Raw genomic sequence first — 13,438 nt, forward strand, 5'->3', positions numbered from 1 at the left:
GACTGAGGTGACTTAGCAGCAGCATCAGCAGCATACTGTATTGGTGTTTTTCTTTCTGACTTACTTCACTCTGTATAGGCTCCAGTTCCATCCACCTCATTAGAACTGAATCAAATGTATTCTTTTTAATGGCTGAATAATACTCCATTGTGTATATGTACCACTGCTTTCTTAGCCATTCATCTGCTGATGGACATCTAGGTTGCTTCCATGTCCTGGCTATTATAAACAGTGCTGTGATGAACATTGGGGTACACGTCTCTCTTTCAATTCTGGTTTCCTTGGTGTGTATGCCCAGCAGTGGGACTGCTGGGTCATAAGGCAGTTCTATTTGTTTTTTAAGGGAATCTCCACACTGTTCTCCATAGTAGCTGTACTAGTTTGCATTCCCACCAACAGTGTAAGAGGCTTCCCTTTTCTCCACACCCTCTCCAGCATTTATTGCTTGTAGACTTTTGGATTGCGGCCATTCTGACTGGTGTGAAATGGTACCTCGTGGTTTTGATTTGCATTTCTCTGATGAGTGATGTTGAGCATCTTTTCATGTGTTTGTTAGCCATCTGTATGTCTTCTTTGGAGAAATGTCGATTTAGTTCTTCGGCCCATTTTTTGACTGGGTTGTTTATTTTTCTGGAATTGAGCTGCAGGAGTTACTTGTATATTTTTGAGATTAGTAGTTTGTCAGTTGCTTCATTTGCTATTATTTTCTCCCATTCCGAAGGCTGTCTTTTCACCTTGCTCAGCCTTTTGAACCAGTAATCATGAGCAAGCAGATCTGATTTGATTGTGCTGTTCACCTGATTCCAACCTTCCAGCGGTATCCACCAACATCAGTCAACAGTCTCCCCTTACTTCCAGCTCCTCTCTCCAGTCCCTTATCCTGCTCTATACTTTAGTCAAACTGCCACCTTCTCACCTCAGGCCTGTGCCCGTCTGTGTCCCCGTCAAGGGACTCAGCTAGTGCCCATCATTAACCTTTGGGACCTGGATGAGACGGTGACTTTCTCCATAAATCATGTGAGGTGGGTCTCCTACACCAGCACACTGCATCTTCCCCAGGGCATGATAACGACTTGTTAGTTTTTCTGCATTCTTATGCTCGTTAGATCTGAGGGGAGAGGTGGTTTTTCTGCATTCATATGGTGGTTAGATCTGTGAGGGGAGAGGTAGTCTTATTTCCCCCATCATTTTTTTTTTTTGCACCTTGCATGGTAGGTTTCTAAAAAGTTCCGAAAAAGGCAACTTTCAGCTTTTCTGATTAGAAACCTGCAGCTGAAACTTAGGAACACTCTTTGCTCTTAGGGAGAAGAGCCACTCCTGAAAAAACAGCCTTAGGTGCTCTATAATTAGGCAGAACCCTTGCTCAATAACTTTCATGTACATCTGCAGCTGACCTAAAGTGAAAGTGAAGTAGCTCAGTCACGTCCGACTCTTTGCGACCCTGTGGACTGTAGCCCACCAGGCTCCTCCGTCCATGGGATTGTCCAGGCAAGAATACTGTAGTGGGTTGCCATTTCCTTCTCTAGGGGATCTTCCTGACCCAAGGATCGAACCCAGGTCTCCCACATTGCAGGCAGACGCTTTAACTTCTGAGCCACCAGGGAAGCAGCTGACCTAACTAGACATCAATTTAAAAATGCTAGCGAACCCTCTTAATCCATGGTTCCTGTTGGCACTGATCCACATTCTTATAGCTTGCCTCAGGCTCTTGGCTATCTGCCAAATCTTGCTGCCTCATTTAGCCTCTTTGCGTTTTGAATTCTTTCTTCTGTTGCCTCTTTTGTACTATTTTTCTTGTTTAAAATGGTCAGAAATTACCAGCCACAAACACCGTTTTCCTTCCCAGAAAACTAACCAAATAGAACGCAACAGATACATTCTTTATCTCTTTATAGCTCGTTTCTTTTGCACAGACTACTTTTTTTTTTAAAGACTTCTGGATTCTGAGATTTCAAGATGTCTACTGGCTGTTCCTGGATAACATGTTTATCACCACTCTTGGTAAAGAGAGCCTGTCTGTTTCAGGAACTGAGAAAGAGGAGTCAGGAATGTTCTTACTCTACAGTCGGCTCTACTATAGTAGGCAAGATTTATGCAGGTTAGCTGCTTTAAGATATTTCCAGAAATAAAGTTTCAATAAGACATCTGCAACAAAGGTGTCAAATAAGAATTAAGATACTTGAAACTCAGAACCCTTTCAACTGTAAAGGAAATACAAAACTGCTGCTGGTTTTAAGCCAAGCCAAAGGCTCAATGTAACTCCTTCTGCTAACAATACTGTCTTGTTAATAGCAGGACCAAAGAAAGGAAAGGCCCCCAGATGTCACGGCAAAATGGGACAGAACAGCAGTGCAGACGGGGGAGGAACTAGCAACAAAGGAAGAAGGCTGGGACCATTGGCACTGGGCACTTGTAGGTACAGGTGAATTTAAGTTAATCTTCAGAGCCAGAGGATGCTGGAAAGGCCCCAGCTGAAAATGTTTCATGGGTTAAACTAAGTAAGTGGTAATAAAAAGCAGTATGTCATGTTTAAACCTAATCCTATAATATCACTAGTAAACATGATGTGTTATCTTAAAAAAAAAAAAGTACTAAAAGTAACAGTTAAAAGGATTAAAAACATTCTGACAAAAAAAATTCTGATATATAAGATACTGTGACACACAAAATCACAATCCCTGTGTGACTTAGTATCCCTATATAGCTAGGCTGCTGCTGCTGCTGCTGCTGCTATGTCGCTTCAGTCGTGTCCGACTGTGTGACCCCACAGACGGTCCCCCAAAACCTCCCTTAAGTGTATTTAGCCCAAATCCCATGTGAGTGTTTACTAAATCCCTTGATTTGAAACTTTTAATTTGTTTGAACTGCTCAAATATTAAGAGTAAACACCATCAATTCTTAACACGTATCAACAAAGTGCTATTTTTTCATCCCCAATAGTGCATTTTTTTGTCAAGAAATTTATTAACCTTTACAAACACTATTTTCACTCATTCATAAAAAATGATTTATGATTAAATCTGTAATAAAACCATATAACATTCATCAATGCATTCGATAAGACTAGTTTCATCCATGGAACATAATAAACCACTTTAAAACAGCAGTTTTCATTCACGTCATATAAGGCTGTCAAATTAAAAGTATTCCTTATAATGGGTTGTTATCCAAGAAATCCATTTCACTTCACGTTATGTGGTAAGACTGACGGATAGATCCTCTAAGAACAGAATCTGAAAGTAGACTCCACCCTTTTGGTCACCTTTTCAGTCTTTCTCTCAAACAAGTTTCACAACAGGAAAATATTTGTGAGCAGAGAAATCAAATTCAGGAGGAACCTGTGAAAACAAAGTCAATCAATGTATCTTATACATATTTAGACAGTAAACAAAATAAGGGCTTTTAATTTTAGACTTGTGTTTTTAGAAACAAGGAAAAGAAAATGATTTAGCTTATCTCTGCATCTGTGAAGGTCATTAGAAAATATGCTGACCAATGGTTTTCTATTTTTAGAGCATACTTAATGAAGATAGACTTAAATTACAGGAAAAGGTCATGGGTCAGTGATTTCTTTCCGTCCCAGGGTAGCTGCTACTTCTGAGCAATGAAAAGAGTCACTGGTAAAGCAGAGGTGATAAGAAAGAGGGATAACAGAAAAGCGAGAACAAATAGAGGTATGTATTACATAATGCACAGATGCCACCAGAAATGGCTCAGTGGTTGGCCTCTTTCTTCTGCACCAAATGTTGATACAGCACCAATGAAACACCAACCAAGGGAGGCTTACAGAATCTTCCATCTCCTGAGCCATTAAAGTATTCATTTACTGAAGCATTCACTTTTCTAAAGGTGGATGACTTTTTAAATAACTCCCATAAATTGGTTTTCACACATTTTCTTTTGTTACCTGAAGTCATTCAGTAATTTATGTGGAAGGGCAGAGCAAACTTTAGAGATTTTAAGTCAACAAAATCTGTAAGTTTCAAGGCAAAATGGCAAGCTCCAATTTATTTTCTGCCACTGAATCTCTTTTAGAATCATCTTTATGGGCATTTTGACTTTTTTGTAATATTTATTCATCTTACTAAAAGAAGTTTATAACAATTGAATAACAATATATTTTACCTTTGATTCCTTTTTGTGTCCTCCTGCCAATAACTTCATGACCACAAAGTTGGGTTTGGCAACCTTTAAAATTCTATTGACCTAAATAATAAACAACATTAAGCTATTGAAACAATCAAAACATAAAATTCATAGTCAAAATATATTGATTTATAGATACCAATAGGAATGTGGCCCAAAATAAGTGTCAGTATTTTATTAAAATGAAACCAATTTCAAAATATGAGTACCACCATGTATCTTTTAGTAACAAAGAACTCTAGTTTACCATCATGAAAACTTGAAAGGACTACTGTATCTTGTTTTCATTAAAACAAGAAAGCATTACATTGTGAAGTCCTGCAAAGCAGTACAACATGTTAGGGGCACAGACTCTAGAGTTAAGCTGTCTAGTTTCAAAGTCCAGTTTTGCCACTTAATAGCTGTGAAACCTCTGCAAGTTTTCTCATCTCTCTGTTCTCAGTTTCTTCATTTGTAAAAATGGGGATATAATTTACCTATCCCACAAAGATTTGTGAGGACTGAGTTAACACATATTACAATCTGAAACTCACGCCTAGCAGGCAGTAAGTGTCCTTTAACTGGTATTTCTGACAACCATTTGTCCAAAACATTTCACCTGAAAATATGAGTAACAATGGAATGGAATACTCACTTCTCTTTAAGAGGGAGTAATGGGCAACTTGAAGAAAAAAAAAAATTGCCTACTTCTTACTGACCTCACTTGACACATCACCTCAAGTTCAGGAACTGCTGCCCCTCAGCTCCATATCACATATCCACTCACCTACATGACTACTCCATTTGGGCATCCAAAAGCCACGTCCAAAACCGAGCTCCTGACCTTCCCAGCCTTGCCTCCCCACATGTTCCAGCCTCAGTCTTCCCCTTACAACTCAACCCAACCAGATGGTGCTCAGGTCAAAAACCTCAAAACCACCCTTGACTCCAGTTTTTCTCTAATTTCACCTCTAATCCATCAGTCAATCCCACTGGCTAGACCTTAAAATTTATAGAGAATGCAATCACTTCTGATCCACTGGCATTACCATCTGTCACCTGGATTTATAGCCATGGCCTCTTAACTGGCTCCCTGGCTGCCATCCTTGATTTCACCAGTCTATTTTACCAACACAGTGGCCAGCATGGTGATACTTTAGAACAAAAATCAGATCTGGTCACATTAAAACTCTCCAACAGCTCAAACCTGTGTTCACCTCACTCCAGCACACAGCCCTGGGCTGTTCTTCAAATACTCCAGCAACACTCCTGCCTTTGTACTTTTACACGTGTGGATCCCTCTGCCTAGAAGGCTCCATTCCTGGGTGGTCATATGACTTGCTTCTCTACCTTCCTCCAAGATTTGCTCAGAGGCCAACTTATTTAAAAATGTCTAATCCCTTCCACTTCCATACCTCTGGGAGCATTCACTATCTCTATTCTCAGAAGAAAAATCTCTTTTAAGGTTTTTCTTCATAGTACTTCTGATCTTCCAATAGACTATTTATTTGCTGCCTGCCCCCTGCTGCCCCTAAAGGGTCCAGATTTCTGTTTGTTTTTTTCCCCCCTGCTGGAATATACCAGATTACTTAGGACATAATACACACTCGACAATATCTGTATATTCATCATTTCCCACATGTACACAGGTATCTGTAAGGTAAATCCCAAGAAGCAGAATTTCGGGGCCTAGGTACCTGTGATTTTTTGACAATCGCTAAAATACCTTTCATGGAGGCTGTATCAAGATATACCCCTCAAAATGGTCGGTGTGTTACTCTCATTTACAGAATAAATACATTTCAATAAACTAGGTTATATAGTAAATTAATGAAACTCATAAGAGGCTGAAACAATATTTTGTATTTTGCAAGTTCTAAGCTCTGTAGAATGATACTCAAAATAGTCTTCAAAACAATAGGCTTTATTTTAAATGGTCAAATAGAATAAGGTTGTTTTTACTTCCTGTGATAACTGACCAGATCATTTTTTAGATTTAAGATTTATATAATTATATTTTAATACAGTAAACTATAGATTAAAATTTTTAAAATTTAATGTTAACATTACTGAGCTGTAGATCAATCTGGGTCTTATTTCTATTCTTCCAGCTTTATGGTTCTAAGTACTAATTTCTCTTTGCACTGATTTCTAAATTTACACAAAGGAAATATTTGTATCACTTCTTTCATCATATAATTTTAAGTCTGACAAGGTTAAGTTAACAAAGTGATTGAAATCCTTAGCAGAAACATCAGTCTTCATTTATTAATACTATAAGGTTCATTTTATAATTAAACTGTTATCCAGTAGTAAGTGATGTACTTCCTGACAAACTTCCTGTAGAATAACTGTAACTGCAGTTTTACCTCATGGTCTGGGTTTGGGATATTTTCCAGTATCATTTTTGCCTGCTGAAAGTGCTTACTAGCTGCCACATACAGTTCTGGAGACTGAGGAGGAGGGCTATATTTATTGAGGTCAGACATTTCCTAAAAAGGAAGAAATATTATTATTTAAAATATGTTAAATGAGAAAAAACTCTAAAATACTTTCTTAAATTAAAGAATTCTACATTGATTATCCATTCACATATGGACACTAAAGCAAACACTCTGCATGTCCTGGTTTTTTCCTATTCAATTTTCAACCTTTATATACCACACTTCATATTATTCTCATATTTAAATAACTGTTAATGTGATGAATATACCCAACAAAGTCAAATAATATTCATACTATTTAAAATTGCTATTTCATCCCTTTATCTCACTGGTCCAATAAGAGTTTCACTTGACTATTTCAGCAAAATGGCTAGGTACAAATAGCACATCTCCAAGAAGGTCTAAGACTAAATATTTTGCAGCTATTCTAAGGAGCAGGTTCACCTTGAACTGCAGATAGTGCACTGGTGGTGGTGTCATCACACTGTTGAATGGAGCAAATCTGTGCTCGTATCGAACTTGTTCACTATCAAGCTCAAACTTGGGTTTTCGTACTTTGCCATCCATGTCAAAAGCTACCATGGTCTACAGTACAAAGAGAGAGAGAGAAAGATGGTAACAGTATGAAAATGTGAACATCCTCATTAACAGAGAGCAGAAAATAAGAAACAGCTATTTATATACAGTTAATCAAAACAAGGCCCAGAAATCAAAAACAGGAAGAGAAAAACTAGCTTTAATGCTCATTTTGATATTCTACACCATCTTTTATATGAAAAATATTCATGTTCTAGTGTCTAATATTTCAATATCCCCAGTGAAATTGTGCCACATGCATATTCTTCTTCTTAAGGCTCTTGTAACAGCTTTGAAAACTTCAAGTAAAGGCTCCTGAAGAAATAGTAATATATCATTTCTATAAGAAAAGCACTGACCCTGTTTTCCGAACAGAATTCCATGTTCTATTTTATGTATTTTAGTATGTTTCCTCGAGTTACTATCTCCTGAAAATGCCTGCTTTGCTTAAATTAACCCCTTCATTATGCAGCTTGCCCCTTTCCTAACATACTTCTAAAAAACTCTGGAACCCATCTCTTCCAAGAAACCTTTTCTGATCATCAATCAGAAGTAAACTCTTCCCTCTCTTAGTATCCATGCCACATATATGTTATCTGGTCTAACATTAACTAGGCACTTGAGACAAGGATCATTATCAGCTTAGACTTGGTATCTCACAATGCACCTAGTTCAAGACATCTGACATATGACAAATGTTCAGTATCTTAAACAAATTAATAAAACCAATAGACTTGGATAAAAGGTCATTTTTAAGCAGACAATCAGTAAAAATGAAGGTTACATTAGAACCTAGAATCACAGGAGAGTTCATTTTAGTTAAATAATGAAATAGCAATGTAGCAACTTACTTTGAACATTCCAGCACACATGTTCTGATATGCCTGGCTCATTGTGATCTCTCGGCTCAATGGGCGAACTATAATTAGAAAGAAAATTATCCAAATTCTTTTCCCTCCTCCTCTTGCATTACTGCAGAAGAAATCTAAATTAAAAAAAAATCTTCTATCTTGTTTACCAAATTAAAATATTAAAAAGTTTGTTCCCACAGGCTAAATTTTATGGCCCAAACCTACAAATAATAAAATAGAGCTAAGGTTAGACAGTAATTGTGTTCCCCAAACCATAAGATTTCAGTATAAATTAACTGTAATTTTTTCTAAAGTCACAATACAGAGACAATTTCTTATTACAGGAAAGCCATGAGTATAGTCATTTAATGACCCACTCAAACTGCTGAAATCAGAAAGGAACACAACGCACTATTTTGTAATGACTATAGTCTATCTGTACCGGCCCATGAGTGATTAACAGGGTAGTCCCCTGGAAACCCTTCTTTCTTCTCATGGTCCTTGGGCAGGGTATGATCATCTTTCTGTTTGACTGTTAATAGCACCACTCCAGATTTCCTTCCTTCCTGAGCTGTCAGCCTTCTGTCAAGAGTATCGGAAGTCTCCTGCTGTCTTGTTCCTTATCTTTGTCTTGTTCCTTATCTTACTCCATGTGGTTACTACTTCTTGTTCTAAGGTCCTCTGACACATGAAATAGGAAAGAAGTAAAAGAAAAGCAAGGAAAGAAACGAAAAGGATTCTACCACTAATACTGTGACTCAGTTTCTACCCCAATATCTTCGAAGAGAAGATGAGTGAGTGAGTGAGTGAGTGAGTGAAATTTGCTCAGTTGTGTCTGACTCTTTTGAGAGCCCATTAATTGTAGCCTGCCAGGCTCTTCTGTCCATGGAATTCTCGGCCAGAATACGGAAATGGGTAGCCATTCCCTTCTCCAGGGGATCGTCCCAACTCAGGGATTGAACCCAGGTCTTCCGCACTGCAGGCGGATTCTTTACCAGCTGAGCCACCGGGGAAGAGAAGATGGTGAGAATAAAAATATAATGACTAATTCATCTATTATTTGATGAAATTAAAGTACATTCCAGTGTTACTTATTTCTTAAGTTTAAAAATAATTCCCATCACCTTTCTTCTTTTTTTTTGTTTTTTTACTACTACGGCCTTTTTGCTGCTCTTCCATTATCCTTTCCTCTGCCATCTGAGAGCCATCGGCACGACTTAATGTCGACATCAACCAGGCATAAAGAAATTCAGAGAGATACCTTAATGGAAAGAAAATGTTAGTTAATGATAGATGTCTGAATGAGAGCCTGGTCAACACATGCACTAGTACTAATAAAGAGAGATTTTTTTTTAATATAATGTTTTAAAAGCTTTTTGTTTTAAAACAAGATTATTCAAATAGATAATTAATAGATTAGATCTTTAAAAAATGACCATTACAAATAATTAACTTTCCCTACCCTGCTGCCATACAATATGGAAAATTTCTTGCTGCCACACAATATGGAAAATACACTGCAATGATATGAGTTTTACAACTTTTCAAAAGATTTCCGGAGGGGGTACAAATCAGGGGTATAGGATTAACAGATACAAACTACTATACATGAAATAGATAAGCAACAAGGATTTACTGTATAGTACAGGGAATTACACTTATTATCATGTAATGACCTATAATTAAATATAATGTGCAAAAGTACTGAATCATTATGCTATACACTTGAAACTAACACAATACTGTAAATCAACTACACTTCAATTAAAAAAGACTTCTTGGTAATTACATATATCAGTAGATCAAATGAATGTCCAGCAAATTGTCTTTACTATATCAATATAGGTCACATTTCACCTAAACCCATTAAGGAATTTATTTTCTTATTAATTACAAAAAGAAACAAATACAGAACAAAAATTACATGTATTAGATAGAATGATTCTAAAACATTAAAAACATGCAAGCATATAATTTACTTAAGTTTATTCAATAAAGAATTGTGAGACAGATTATCTCACCAGGTACTACATTCTTGTAAGTTTAAAATGGCAAATAATACTTTCTCTTAGGCCAGAAAAATAGTTCAAACCTAGGATATAAATATATATTCCTTGAATAAAATTATGGACCACTACTATATTAAATGAAAATCAAAGATTTATAAGAGATTTCATGATCAAGTTTGTATGACACATTCCGAAAATTTCTCAAACAGTTATAAGGCAGGTTATACTGTTAAAACACGTTAAAAAAGAACATTTTAAAGCAAAGGAAGAGAACTCTCTGGAAGTCCAGTGGTTAGGACTTGGGTGCTTTAACTGCATGGCCCGTTTTCAATCCCTGGTGAGGAAACTAAAATTCCACAAGTCATGTAGCACAGCCAGGAAAAAAAAGGCAAAACAAATGAACAGATACACCTGGAATGACTTAGGTACTTTAATACTGAACTGAGCACTAAGCCTCCTGGCAGCTAAAGCCAACCTGGAAATCTAAGTAGAAAAAGTATATATAAAGTACGATTTTATCTGATTAGAAAAAGTATGTATTATGTGGAGAGAAAAGAATTCCTGGCAATGAATTTAAGAAAAGCACTTATTATAAAATCTTGTAAAAAATAAAAATGAATTTTTCCCCCATCACACTATAAAATGAGGATTTGTAACCTACCTTATCAGAGAGATGATTTCTATAAAGAACTAATGCTACCTTCTACCTTCTGACTACCTAACCCAAGGACAGATGAGTAAAGGGGAGAGCTGGCATAATTCATGCCTTTCATTTATCAGATATATCAACATGCTTTTTACTAACTGCTTTATCAAAATTAATATACAATTTTATCTAAAGAGAGTCAAAGAGCTAATATTCTATACCAGTTCTAAACTGTGATCTCAGGACCAGCAGCAGCCTCACCAGCAAAGCAGTTATAAATGAGAATGATTGGGGGGGTCCTACCCTAGACCTACTAAACCAGGAACACCAGAACAGAGCCCAACAAGTTGCTTTCCAAGTGATTATGATGCATGCTAAATTTAAGAATTATTGTTTTAGTTTTTTTTTTAAACTGATTTTTAGGGTCCACATGCTTTAGGGATCACATTCAGGAAGATCAACAATATATATTTTATAAAAATGCTGGAGCCCAATCTGTAATACTAAAACTAAACAGCAGTTAAAACTAACATCACAGTAGACCAGGATACTTACAAGCAGAAGCAAGCATTTCTTGTTAGCAAGAAATGAATCTGCTCAAATATACAGGTAAATTTCTATTCAAGTATTTATCTGAATGTAATTCATCTGCCAATTCTTTGTGTCAAAGAGCATATAAAAATTATATTTTGAGCAATCAAGAGCACAAAAGCTTCCAATCAGCTGCCTCAAACAACAAAACTTAAGCACAATCCTCTACAAACTGACTTGTTTGAACAGGAGTGTCCAGTATGAATTAATGAAAAAAAAAAAAAAGTTCTAAGTAGCTATAACAACTGTTGGTAAGAGCTGTTACCTACATGAATGTTGGATAATATACAAAATAATATTTTTCTCACATAACTATATTGATGCTCCAATTCTTTTTTACAACCAAGAATTACCTGCTAAGAGCCCTAGCATCCATGACAACAAAACCATGATAATGGTTATGTTGTTCAGCCACTAAGTCATGTCTGACTCTGTGTGACCCTATGGACTACAGCACACTAGGCTTCCTTCGCTGTCCTTCACTATCTCCCACAGTTTGCTTAAACACCTGTCCATTGAGTCAGTGATGCTATCTAACCATGTCATCCACCATCACCTCTTTTTCCTCCTGCTCTCCATCTTTCCCAGCATCAGGGTCTTTCCAATGAGTCAGCTCTTGGCATTAAGTGGCCATAATATTGGAGCTTCAGTTTCAGTATCAATCCTTCCCATAAATATTCAGGGTTGATTTCCTTTAGGACTGACTGGATTTATCTCCTTACAGTCCAAGGGATTCTCAAGAGTCTTTCCCAGCATCAGTTTGCTTGTGGTCTGCATTCTTTATGGATGTCCAACTCTGAGATTCATACATGACTACTGGAAAAACCATAGCTTTGACTATATGGACCTTTGTGGGCAAAGTGATGTCTCTGCTTTTTAATATGCTGTCTAGGTTTGTCGTAGCTTTCCTTCCAAGGAGAAAGCATCTTCAAATTTCATGGCTGCAGTCACCATCCTCAGTGATTTTGGAACCCAATAAAATAAAATCTGTCCCTGTTTTCCCCTTCTTTTGTCATGAAGTAACAAGACCAGATGCCATGATCTTAGTTTTTTGAATGTTGAGTTTTAAGGCAGCTTTTTCACTCTCCTTTTTCACCTTCATCAAGAGGCTCTTTAGTTCCTCTTCACTTTTTGCCATTAGAGTGGTATCATCTGCAGACACTTCTCCTAGCAATCTTAATTCCAGCTTGTGATTCATTCAGCCTGGCATTTCACGTGATGCACTCTGCATATAAATTAAATTAGCAGGGTGACAGTATACAGTTTTGACATTCTTCTTTTCCAGTTTTGAACCAGTCCGTTGTTCCTTGTCTGGTTCTAATTGTTGCTTTTTGACTGCATATAGGGTTCTCAGGAGACAGGTAAGGTGGTCGGGTACTCCCACCTGTTTAGCAATTTAGGCTTTGGTTCCACTACCTCTTCAAAATCTAGCTTGTACATTTAAAAGTTCTCAGTTCAGGTACTGCTGAAGCCTGGCTTGAAGGATTTGAGCATCACCTTGCTAGCGTGTGAAATGAGTGCAATTGTATGGTAGTTTGAACTTTCTTTGGCATTGCCCTTCTTTGGGATTGGAAGGACAATTGAGCTTTTCTAGTCCTTTGGCCACTGCTAAGTTTCCAAATTTGCTAACAATGAGTGAAGCACTTGAACAGCAATATCTTTGAGGATTTTTAAAAGATTAGCTGGAATTTTATTACCTCCAGCAGCTTTGTTTGTAGTAATGCTTCCTAAGGCCCACATGATTTCACAGTCCAAGATATCTGGCTCTAGGTGAGTGACCACATTATCATGGTTATCTAGGTCATTAAGATCTTTTTTGGTATAGTTCTTCCATATATTCCTGCCACCTCTTCTTAGTGTCTCCTACTTCTATTAGTTACTTACTGTGTCTGACCTTTCCGTGCCCATCTTTGCATGAAATGTCCCCTTGATATCTCCAATTTTCTTGAAGAGATCTCTAGTCTTTTCCACTCTATTGTTTTCCTTTCTTTCTTTGCACTGATCACTTAGGAAGGCTTTCTTATCTCTCCTTGCTACTCTCTGGAAATTTGCATTCAGCTGGGTATATCTTTCTCTTTTGCCTTTCACTTCTCTTCTTTCCTCAGCTATTTGTAAAGTCTCCTCAGACAATCACTGCCTTCTTACATTTCTTTTTCTTTGGGATGGTTTTGGTCACCACCTACTGTACAATACTAT

The 13,438-nt window shown here is 37.1% G+C and overlaps 1 protein-coding gene across 6 annotated transcripts in view; it reads right to left on the reverse strand.

Annotated features, from left to right (window-relative positions):
- Window positions 1-2,983: 2,983 nt before the first annotated feature.
- The window catches only part of NAA35 (N-alpha-acetyltransferase 35, NatC auxiliary subunit), a 94,119-nt gene continuing 83,664 nt past the window's right edge, over window positions 2,984-13,438 (reverse strand). For all 6 annotated transcript variants that reach the window (XM_015093041.4, XM_042243066.2, XM_027964259.3 and 3 more), the window contains 6 exons: window positions 9,121-9,257; window positions 7,997-8,064; window positions 7,014-7,154; window positions 6,495-6,617; window positions 4,126-4,206; window positions 2,984-3,338 (listed from right to left, as the gene is read on the reverse strand). In XM_015093041.4, coding sequence (XP_014948527.1) covers window positions 3,279-3,338; window positions 4,126-4,206; window positions 6,495-6,617; window positions 7,014-7,154; window positions 7,997-8,064; window positions 9,121-9,257 — 610 coding nt within the window. In that variant the 3' untranslated portion in view covers window positions 2,984-3,278. The remainder of the gene's footprint in view (window positions 3,339-4,125; window positions 4,207-6,494; window positions 6,618-7,013; window positions 7,155-7,996; window positions 8,065-9,120; window positions 9,258-13,438) is intronic.

Source organism: Ovis aries, chromosome 2 (assembly GCF_016772045.2).
Source record: "Ovis aries strain OAR_USU_Benz2616 breed Rambouillet chromosome 2, ARS-UI_Ramb_v3.0, whole genome shotgun sequence".
Taxonomy (NCBI): Eukaryota; Metazoa; Chordata; class Mammalia; order Artiodactyla; family Bovidae; genus Ovis; species Ovis aries.